General features: G+C 48.4%; 1 protein-coding gene across 1 annotated transcript; it reads right to left on the reverse strand.

Annotated features, from left to right (window-relative positions):
• Positions 1-2,465: 2,465 nt before the first annotated feature.
• TBR1 (T-box brain transcription factor 1) lies at positions 2,466-10,012 on the reverse strand (the record flags this gene model as incomplete). The annotated part of the gene is made up of 6 exons (XM_080671465.1): positions 2,466-3,324; positions 6,295-6,356; positions 7,342-7,500; positions 8,100-8,221; positions 8,598-8,752; positions 9,321-10,012. The coding sequence occupies 6 exons, from the start codon at positions 10,010-10,012 to the stop codon at positions 2,466-2,468; spliced, it is 2,049 nt and encodes a 682-aa protein (XP_080527591.1).
• Between the last annotated feature and the right edge of the window lie 1,252 nt (positions 10,013-11,264).

The raw sequence follows: 11,264 nt of genomic DNA on the forward strand, positions 1-11,264 counted from the left end.
AGGTAAATTTAGTCCTGTAACCTGAAACTGGCCCAGACTAAGCAAGAATATTGAACCACTTTCCACCTCTTTCCTGGATCTCCTTCCTCTGGAGACAAAGTACAAAAACCGCTTCTCCCCGAGGTAAAGGCAGAGCTCTGCGGACCTCTTGACTAAGTCGCAGCGACCCTCTCCCCCAGCTGGAATATCTACATTTCTGCATTTGTTCTCCAGGGATGGGGATCTGGCTTGGGCATGGATTCCACTATAGAAAGGATGGAGCAGTGCCCCCAAATACGTCCCAAATCAAGTTTTAAGTTCCCTGGTTAAAAAACTTGACCTTTCACAAGTTGGTCACCCCTCTCCAACCCCCAAACCATCCATTAAAGAAATGTAGGCCATTCTGTGTTTGCATTTACAGATTCGCCACTGGCGTCCAAGGCCTCGTATTTAAAGACAATTTTCGACTTCTGCCTAAAGCTGCGGTCAACAGCCTAATTTGACATGCACTTAAATTACATCCTACTCTTACTCAAAGCCTCACGCCTTACTTTGTAAAATTTAAAGAAATTGTTAACTCCTTATTAAAGACCCTCCGTTTTCCTGCTTGGATTATTTCCAACAAAGTGCAGCAAAGTGAAATGACCCAGAGAGCTAAGTAACTGCAAATAAGAAGAAAAAGGGATTCACTGGCCATGCTATAAAACAAATTTAAGAGGGGAATGGGAGGTGGTTCCCATTAAATACACTGCCCCATACTGGAGTGGGGACAGGTCATTCTTCCTTAACCCTTAAAAGTTACTGCCTATAATAATTAAATTATTCTCAAACTGTAAACTGCTTTCAAACACCATAGTGTTTCACCAGATTTATTTTACTTGTTGTACACAGACGATACAAACGAGCAAAAAACAAAACATTTCTCAATGGAGTGTGTACTTGTATAAATTATTCAGTTCACAGACAAAACGAAACAAATATAAAAATCACAACATTAGATTTACAGGAGAGCCAAAGTATACACACGTTTAGACCCTGAATTCCTATTAGGAAAAATCCCCCCATGGACTGGAATCTAGATTGAATATTGTGTATGATGCATATTTCACATTAATTTTAAAATACAAAAAAGTATAGGTTTGCTACACAACATTAGAAATCCTACTAATCTATTTCCAGGGGGATAAATGTTTCTTATCAAATATAACAAGACTTAGAGGGGGGAAAATCAGTCTTACTTGCATTAATGCTAGTGTTTTCCCAAGAAAGTCAAATTGCAGCTGTTTCTAGGCAGTGGGGGAATCATTTTCAAAACTAAAATGCGGTAAAATATACAACTCACAATTCATCTTCACTAGACTACACTATAGTTACCAACAATTCAGTCATCTATATTATTAGGGGAATCATCATTACAAAGATTTACAGCATATAAAGGTGGAGGGGGGCTGAAAAGATATTCAGAAACAGTTTGTCAGCGTATTTGGCACCTGCACAGACCAGTAATGAATTTGGCACTTCGGGGAAAAACAAATAAGGCAAAATAATATTGCTATGTTGAGCTATTCTATTTAGAAGGAAGGAGGGGGGAACATACAATTCCAGTGAACTTTGCTTTGCAGGCTTCATGCCACTTAATCGACTTGGCTAGGAACAGACACCTGTCCTTCGCAGGTGTCTGGTCGGGTTCTCCGTAGCTACTTGAGTGCATTAGGGCACAGAGCAATTATTTCATGCAATGGATTGAGGAGAAGTGAGAAACTCATCATTACATCTATCAAGTATTTCAGGTTTCCAGAGCCTCTTAGAATATTGTTCATTATCTCTCAAAAAAAAAATAAAGGGGAAGAGGTGGGTGGAGAAAAAGGCAAAGGCATGAATGAAAAGGTTAAGCAGGAACTGGTTTTGTGCCTTGACGATGAGAATAAAAACTAGCCATTCATTACAGTAAATTAACACTATATACAATCATTTCACAGGCTTTGTTCCACTAAAAGTATTAACATCCCTACCATCCATCCATCCATCCATTCGGGGATAAGAAAGGACGCGCTGGGTGGATCCAGGTTCTAGAGTCAACATCCTATGGTTAATGGGGAGGCCGAGACGGACGGGTCGGAATCGCTGCTGCCTGACTGGCTGCCCCAGGTCTCCCAAAGGTGAAGAGTTTCATTACAAGAACTAGAAGGACGGGGCGAGAAAAAGACGAGGGGGGTGGGAGGAGAAGTGTGTGGAGTATAACTTCACAGAAGGAGAGGAAGTAGGAAAACCAAACGGTTTACAGCGAAGTTGAAGGTCGGTGCGCTAACTGCAGAAACTGCTGTGCAAAAACAGGTTAAAGTCACATTCGCTGCAGACGGTAATCGAGGGTCAAATGAAATGAGGGGGTGCGCAAGGTGGGGCTGGGAGGAGGAGCTGGGAAGAGCTGTGAGGGGCTGGCGGGGCCCGGGCCGCCGGGGGCGGGGGGCCGGGCGGGCAGGGCCGGCCTAGCTGTGCGAGTAGAAGCCGTAGTAGCTGCCCAGGTCCTTGGCGCAGTTCTTCTCGCAGTCCCGCTGGGCCAGCACCTCGCTCTTGAGCGGCGACGAGCTCTCGGACACCGGCGTGTCGGCGGGCGAGATCCGCCTCCGCTTGGCCTGCTCGTAAATCCCCGAGTCGCTCGAGTCGATGGATTTGATGGAGGAGGGCGTCTCGATCCAGCTGGAGTCGGACAGGTCCTTGGGTTTGGCGTCCTCGGCGGCGCCGGGCGGCAGCGGCGAGCGCTCGGCCGCCAGGCCCTCGGCCTCCTCGCCCAGGTAGGGGTTGGCGCCGGCCATGCGCGCGGCGGCCGCGGCGCTGTTGGGCCAGCAGGGCAGCACGGAGCCCGACTTCGCGCCGCAGTACTGCGGGGGGCTGCGCGCGCCCCAGCCCGACGGGTCGGCGTAGTAGCCGAGCGGGCGGCCCGTGCAGCTGGCCGCCTGCAGGGGCAGCGCCTTCACGCCGGCCGCCGCGTACGAGAGCAGCGTGGCCGCGTTGCCCGCGAAGTCCGTGGCTGTGTCGTAGGCCGAGGCGGCGAAGTCCAGCCGGTTGTTGGCCGGCGTCACGAACCAGCGCTGCGGCGACGGCGCGCCCGGGTCCTCGGCCTGCTGTGGCGACAGCAGCCCGTTGGTGTGCGGCACGCTGCGGTCCGTGCCTGGCCCGGGGCCCGCGCCCGCGCCCGGGTGGAAGCGGGCCTTGGCGTAGTTGCTTACGAACTGGTCCTGCAGGAAGGAGCCGGCCATGGCGTAGCGGGCTCCGGGCACGATCTGCGAGCGCGGGGAGTCGTTGGGTGAGGGGGTCAGGCGGTCCATGTCGCAGCCAGTGTAGATCCTACGAGGGAAGGAAAGAGAGAGAACCGGGGGTGGCGCAGAGGTCCCTTCGGGGGACAGAAGGAAAGGACACCACGTTTCGCCCAGCCCCGCACTCTCCATCTGACACTTGCCATCCAGGATGGAGACAAAAGGTCACAGACCTGTATGCTCTCCAAAATAAATCGTGGAATTAAAAAGGGAGCAATTTGCCCCAAAATAATTCCAATCGAGAGGAAGGCTTTTCTTGTCCCCTGCTCTCACCCTCGCCAAGTGTGCAGGGGACCAAGGGGAGCACAGCAGCGGATTCCCACCCCACATCTCCAATACCTGCACACATTGGGGCAGGTTAGCCCAGGGACTAAGGTGCTGTTTGCCCAGTGGCTTTCCTCTGCGGAGAGAGTTTCTGAACCAAATTTCTAAGCAAGGGACCCACTCCTCCGCCCTTTTAAACCCGCTTCCTTCCTATTGACACACCTGCTGGCCGTCCCAGTACCAGTCATGAAAAACTGGCCTCCACCAGCCGCCTGAGGCCGAGGCTGACTGCTGGAGGCCTCCACAGTACTGACTGTCTGGTTTCCCGTGTGTGACCCCTTAGCCCCCACCTCTACCGGTACAAACAAGAATGACTACTTGGAAACAAAGTCAACAATCAATCAATCAATTCTTTTACAAAGAAAAAGTATTCTTTACTCTGGCCTTCTCTGCCCAGCTTTGGATTCCCTATTGGTTTTGGGGGTTTTTTTTAAGTACTTTGGGGCAAACTCTTAGAGGACAGTTGTCCACTTCCTCCAAGAAATCTCCCACTAACAATAGCTAACCCTTATACAACTTGACCAGGTGCCAGGCACTGTTGTCTAGGACTGTACAAATGGTGATTTATTTAACTATCACAATAATCCTTGGAGTTAGGTACCATCATTACCCCCACTTTACAGATGAAAAAACTGAGGCCAGGGGAAGTTGAATAACTTGCCCTATAGGTAATTGCCCAGACAGTAATTGTGTTACTGGGAATCACCTTAGATAAAATAATCAAAATATTAACTCTAGACCCTGGGCCTAGAAAATCCCATTAGAATTAAGAGGGAACCAGAGATTGGATCAAGATTGGTAGAAGAGTTTTTTCAGACACATACACACATGCCTCTCTTTTTATTTAGCTCACACTTAAATGTTTTAATATTTAATCAGCAGACTGTTTTGAAAGAGAGCCTCATTTTTGTCAGACCTTAAGCCTTTGGGGAGGAGATTCCCTGGTGAGTGGCCAAGCATCCTGCTAGTCCCCCTGAATTCTTACTGCTCTCCCTGTTTCTCCAGGAGTTGGTGATGCCCAAATAACCAACAGAACAGTGGAAAGGGAGATGTCATGAACCCCTAAAAAGCTAAAGTGTCTATTCGTATAGGTAAAGAAGCCTTTTGTGAAAAATACATGGTGATTTACCAATCACAGGGCACTGGTTTTCCTAACTGAAGTCAGCCAGAGGAGGGGCAGGTGAGGCTGCTCTGCAGCTGCTCAGGTCTATTTTGCTTATTGCACAAAATTTCCCTCCTGAAATTTCAGTCCAGTTTCAAATAAGAGACATAGAAGGAGGCAGAAAGGGAACATAACCAGCAAGGTGTAAATGTCTTTCCTGTTTACCACCTCAATATTTTAAAAGAAAAAAAAAAACAGTCTGCAAAAGACACAGTTTAGATGCCCATCCAGGTCCCAACGCACTCGGGATTACTGAATTGATTTGTGCAAAATAAATGCTTTGGAACAGATGTTCACAACAGAATTAAAAGCTCAAAATCTACAAGACCCCCCTAGTACAGACACCAATATCTCTGGTCTCCTGGGCCACACACTTTCCACTGTGCCGGGTCCACCTTTTTAGACTGGGAAGACTAGAGTAGCCAAGTTTTTATTCTAGGTAATCATAGGTGAAGCTTGCTTCCTTTGAACTAATTTTCAAGGATGCACAATTTGTTATAAAAAATATCAGAAAAGAATGTTGGTATCTACCTGGAGATGGAATAGAAGCAGCCACTTGTCTCTTTCTCTATAAATTTAATCTATTTCTAGTCAAATACATCTTCAATTTTGTAGCTCTATCCCAGGCACTTAATGCAAGCCGTGAAATTAAAATTTATTTACCCTTCCCTTTTATGGTCAGGTAAAGGCATGGGGATCCCCGCAATCTAGATTAGATTTTGCTATAGAACACTATCTGAACTCTTAGGCACTATACCAGGACTCTGAGCAAGAATGCTAGAACATGCACAGAAAGCACTGTATACACCTGCTGTTGCCCCAGAGGACAGCATGTTGGCAGAAAAGAAATGGAGATAGGTAAGGGAGGCTTGGAGAAAAGGGAACCAACACTTTTCATTAAAACACACGTAAGAGGAAATATTTTTCTCTCAAAGCTTATAAATAATACACAGCAACAGCACCCAGTTCCTTCCCAAAGCCTGAAATGGCTTTATAGTGGCTCTGCTCATGAATTTGCCTATGGTGGGTGCACATTTTTATTCAGTCCATAGTAAATTTGCACAGGAAAAGCTATTACACAAAACTTGGAAATGGGTAAATAAAAGTCACATATGCCAAGGAGACTGTAACAACTGCCAGAGCCACATGCACTTTCAGGCAGAATCGGGAGGTTTCAGACACAGACAGTCTGAGCTGAGCATCTGCAGCACCACATACAACTCCCGCACCCGGGGACCAGGGCAGCTTCTCCTGCCAGCCAGCCAGTCTCCGGGGCCCCCAACAACTTTGTAATTTATAAGGAAGCTAAAAATAGGTGGAGCAAACCTTTGACCAAAACTGCTGAAGTACTAAGCCAGAGAGAAAGGAAGTCCCGACAAAAGGGAGAGGGAGAACCTGGAAAACAACCTTGTCTTCACACATTCCAGCTTCCAAAAACCTTGTACATAACAATCCACCTTTGACCTAAAGCCCAATTCCACAACTGTTTGAGAAGAAAGGAGCAAAATTACTTACGTATCATAATTATCCCGAAATCCTTTTGCAAAGGGGTTGTGGTCTATTTTCAGTTGTGTAATCTGGGAAAGAGAAAAAAAAAAAAGATTAATATGATCTCACCTTCCATACAGGAGGATTGGGTATTTGAGAATATATCATCTGCCACTTTTTATAGGGGCTTAAGGCCCAGGATTTCATCAAATAGTAAGGTTTTCCTAAACTGAAAAAGTTGAGGGCATGGATTGAAAAGGGGAGGGGAGTTACCATGAAAGTTATGAGGAACATCTTTAAATTAATGATGCTCAAAACTAAAGCACTGCTTTCAATTAGCTCTCCTATGTGCTCTAAATTGGTTCAAATGCATATTTTTAAAAATGCTTGTTACACATAATGCACTTACTCAGACAAAATGTCTCGAAGGGGTACTTGAATTAATCACCAAAATTGCCTATTTTAAATGTTCCACCATATTTTTAAAAGTTGGTTGCTTCTGAGTCACAACCAAACATACAAGTTGCATCTTAAAATCAGTTTTGGTTTTTGCAAACTTGCAAATGCTGAAGAAGTCAAGAGCTAGAAAATTCATTCCATAGCCCAAATTTAATTTATTGTAGTTTTTACATATATGAATTAGTATGTTCTTTTGCTCCCCCAAAAGTGGTGTTTGTTTATTTCAGCCATCAGTTCTGATATATATATTAGGTAATGCCACAGATTGCCAAGAATAAAATGCAGGGTAAAATCTGCTTGTTTTCTAAAGGAAGGGGGGCTTTTTTTAAAAAGCATATTTAAATTTGTTCTAGTTTGAGAACTAAATAAAACATTTCAGGGGCCCTAGAACTCCTGAGCACCTCAAAGGTGGCCCGGATGACCCGCAACAGAGACGTAAATTCCACGGGCTAGGTATTTAGGGGAGGTGCGCAGCAGGCCCCTATGCCTTGGTCTAAAAGGCTCAGCAGAGCCAGCTGTTGCTGATGTTGGTGCCCCAGCCCAGCCGGGTTGGCGGGTGCCGAGGGGAAGCAGGTGCCACCGCCCCGCGCCGGGCCCCCAGCCAGCACTCCTTACATCCGTGTTCTGGTAGGCGGTGACCGCGATGAACTGGGTTTCTGGGAAAGTGAACGTCTGCACGCGGCCGGGCTGGCTGGTGTCCTCCGTGCCGTCCTCGTTCACTTCCACCACATGCAGGCGGGGCTGGTACTTGTGCAAGGACTGCAAAACCACCATCTGTCCCGCGGAGAGAAAGGGAAGCGCCGGGCGGCGCGTTAACGCGGTGTGCGCGGGGCCGCGGAGACCGGTAGGAGCCCGCCCCGGGGCTAAATGGCCTCGGGACTCGCCGGCTGGTGACCTCGGGTCTCGCCGAGCTGGAGCAGGCCAGCCGCGCTCCTCCGGGAGCAAGGGCCGCCGAGCACCGGAGGAGAACCCACCCGACCGCCCGAGCCTCAGGGCCCTTCTCCTAGTCCTTCCTCCTTGAGCGAGAAACAAAGATTTTCAAAATCTGCAGATCCTGTGGGTTTCCTTCTCAAATCAATCAAGTATTTGTACTTGGTTAGGTCATGAACTCGGAAATTGGGCGGGGGGGGGGCGGAGGAGAACAACTTTATAGATCATTTAATTTAATTTTGGGGGGTGAAAATAGAATTTTAAAAGTCTTTTTAATGAAGCAAAGAAACATGCATTCAGTTTTTCATGCTGATTTAACTAATGAACTGAATGTTGAGGGGGCGAATGTGTGTGTGTGTGTGTGTGTGTGTGTGTGTGAGAGAGAGAGAGAGAGAGAGAGAGAGAGAGAGAGAGAGAGAGGAAATAGCACTTGAGCCACTGACCTGCCCGTTGTTGTTTGAAGCTCCTTTGTTGTTTGTAAGTTTTAATTTTCCAAAAGAGATTTCTTGGCGCATCCAGTGAGCCCCCGTGTTGGGGGAATCCGGATGCATATAGACCCGATTTCCTAGAGAAAGAAATATGTTGTTTACATATGCCCGGGGCACTGCCCAGTCCCAACTCCTCAATGCGTAGGACACACACACACACACACACACACACACACACACACACACCTTATTCCATTCCACGTAGAGGCCCATTAGCTGGGGCTTTTTAGGCCGCGCTTTCTTCCGATTAACGGGGCATCCTATTAAAATAGCTTTTGGATAATCCTCCCCCTTCTCACCGCTCAGTCTGTCTGTCCCCCTCTCCCCCTCATTCCCTTTTAGAAGTCATTGGCCGACCGTTTTAAAAGTAGCCCGAGCCTGTCCACAAAGGCTTTAATTAATCATTCTCACCTAAGTAAGTGTCAGGAAAACGTGTTAATTGGAGGGACTTGCCTTGCACATTGGTGTCCGCTTTGCCGCAAGGAACCCATTTGCCTCCTTGAAACCTCCAGTGATTGGGATCCGCCAAAATCACATCCACAAAAATATTGTAATGAGCCGTGGGATCGAGACCAGAAATGTTAAAACTTAAAAAAGGAAACATGCGCCTATTTAAATTAAGGGGGGGGGGAGAAAACAAGGAGGAAAACATAAATGTTAAAGATTAAAAGCAAGAAGCGAGGCGCCAGAAAGCAAAGCAAAACTTGTTCTCAGCGTCGGTAGCGAACGTTTGCTGGGTTAGAAAAGGGGTGGTGGGGAAGGGAAGAAGCGCGGCCAAAGTCCGGGGGTGGGGGTTCGGCCGGCGCGCTGGAGTGGGGGGGTCGGCAGGTATCGCTGACTAGGTGGAGAGCAAGGTTGGCGACCCGCATTTCCACCTGTCGTGCATCCGGGCGTCCCTCCCCACTCGCGGCCGCTGGCCCGGTCTCTCCCTCGCTTTCGCCTTTCTCTGGCCACTGACTGCCTTTCCGACCACCTTTCTAGAGAGGGATCACCCCCACCCCCAACATCACCGCAGTGGTTCTACCTTCCACTTCCCCCTTTTCCAAAACCAGCCAACTCCAGGGAGCACCCGAGCGCCTTCCACTCCGCTCCCGATCCCAAATCATCGCAGCCGCGGCGGTCACAACTTGCCCCCGGCCGCCCCAGGAGTAGTGGCAGCCGAGGATGTAGCATTACCTTCCCTGCTTGGTGATGATCATCTCCGTTTGGTGCCGGTGAAATTTCAGCCAAAGGGGCCTGTTGCACAGGTACACCTGCGCTTTGCCGGGCACAAGCCCGGGCTGTGTGGAGGAGAACTGGTAGAACGGAGCTCCTTGGTAGGAGTGGCCGTACTGCTGTGGGTAGGGGTAGCCGGCCGCGGGGTAGCCCTGCGGTGAGGAGTTGGACAGGAGGCTGTTGTAGGCTCCGTTGGTGATGACTGGGTGGTGGGCCATGTAGCGGCTGGGGCTGCCAATGGAGAAGGCGGGGTGCGCGGGTCCGTGCTGGCCGGGGTACGGGAACATGGCACTGGGAGCAGTGGCCGCAGACTGTGGCTGGCTAGACTGAGAGAGGAGGTAGCGATCTGCAGCAGAGCCATCGAAACTGTGACGAAGCTCAGAGACCCCCTCCAAGACAGGAGAGAGTTTACTTCTCTGGACGTCCCCTGGTGAGTCCTTGGAGTCAGGAAAATTGTCTGTATCTGACTGATTCGTCATCCCCCTGGTAATTTTTTTCAAAGGTGAACTTCTCTCCAGGTTGTCAGTCGTCGAGATAATGGGATGATCGTGCAAGACAAGCTCAGATCCGCCTGAATGTGGGTAGCTGCTGCTCACATTGAGAAATTTCTTGGAGAGCATGATAGAAGGAGAAAGGCAGTGCTCCAGCTGCATAGCTCTAGAACCTGAACACGCGCCCTCCTGTCCCTGATTTTTAAAGTCCTATTTATCATAAACTAGAAATCCACAGACCCCCTCACTAGACAGAAAGCACTTCATCCAGCGAATGCTTCCCAAAGGTTTGATTTACTTTTTTTTTCTCCTGGGAGAAGAGATTGGCCAATTGACACTATGCAGCAATCAGAAAAGGCTCGCTCACTTTTGATCTTGCTGCTTGTGCAGCCGATGAAACGGCTCCTGCCATTGGTTAACTGCTGACAGTAATTTAATTAGATAGACATTAATTAGGATAATCACCTGGCTTCTGGTCGCGATGATCATGGAAAATTGAAGGGGATGATTTTATTGTTGACTTGGGTGGGGGGTGGGGAATGTGTGTTGGTTTTACGTGAGCACTGTTGTGTCACCTTTAAGCTTTATGACCACTGCTTTAGGAAGATTCAAAGATGTGCAATTTACTAAACATTTTCCAACCCCCCCCCCTTCCTCCTTTCGAGCTGAGGGGCGGAGGAGGGAATTCGACGATGCTAGGAGACTTCGGATCTGAATGAGCCAAATATTCAGTTGAATGTAACGATTTCAAGTGCAAAGTATACAAAGCGCGAGCTGGTGGCCTCTTCTCGCCCTGTAAAAGTTCCTGAGTCTGTCTTTTCCAGTTAATACAGAAGCACACAACACCTGAGCCAGTCCTTTGTGAGCAGGTCCTGTGTATCCTTGGCCACCCCCACCCCAACATACATCTTTTAAATTCATAAATAAATAAATCACTGCTGCTGAGAATCACAGCGATGAAAGTGGGCGGGAAGAGGGAGAAGTGGGGGCGAAAAACAGCAACTCACTCACCCATCCACCGACCTCCGGAAGGTTCGGTTTCTTGGGTGAGCACAGAACAGTGAGAATCTATGATCTTTTTAAGTTTTGAAATAATCATAAGCTGTCGGACTGAAGCGCCTTAATGTACTTGCAGTGATGCTTAAGAGGTCTTAACTAAATATTTTATCAGCGAGCTTGGTTGCATGTTATCTGAAGAGCATCTAACGGGGGGCAGGCGCCCCGCATCTCACTGCACTACATTCTCTCCAAGGTACTGCCTCGGCGACAGGTTCAAAAGCCTTACTAGAAAAGGAAAGGGGCGAGTCCTCGTGCAAATGGGTTCGTTAGAAGCACTGATTTGGGGAGACAGAGTGGAAGTGGTGTCAACACAGTGATCGCTACTGAAGACTCGCGTGTGTGTGTGTGTGTGTGT

The sequence above is a fragment of the Plecotus auritus genome, assembly GCF_963455305.1.
Source record: "Plecotus auritus genome assembly, chromosome: 5".
Lineage (NCBI taxonomy): Eukaryota > Metazoa > Chordata > Mammalia > Chiroptera > Vespertilionidae > Plecotus > Plecotus auritus.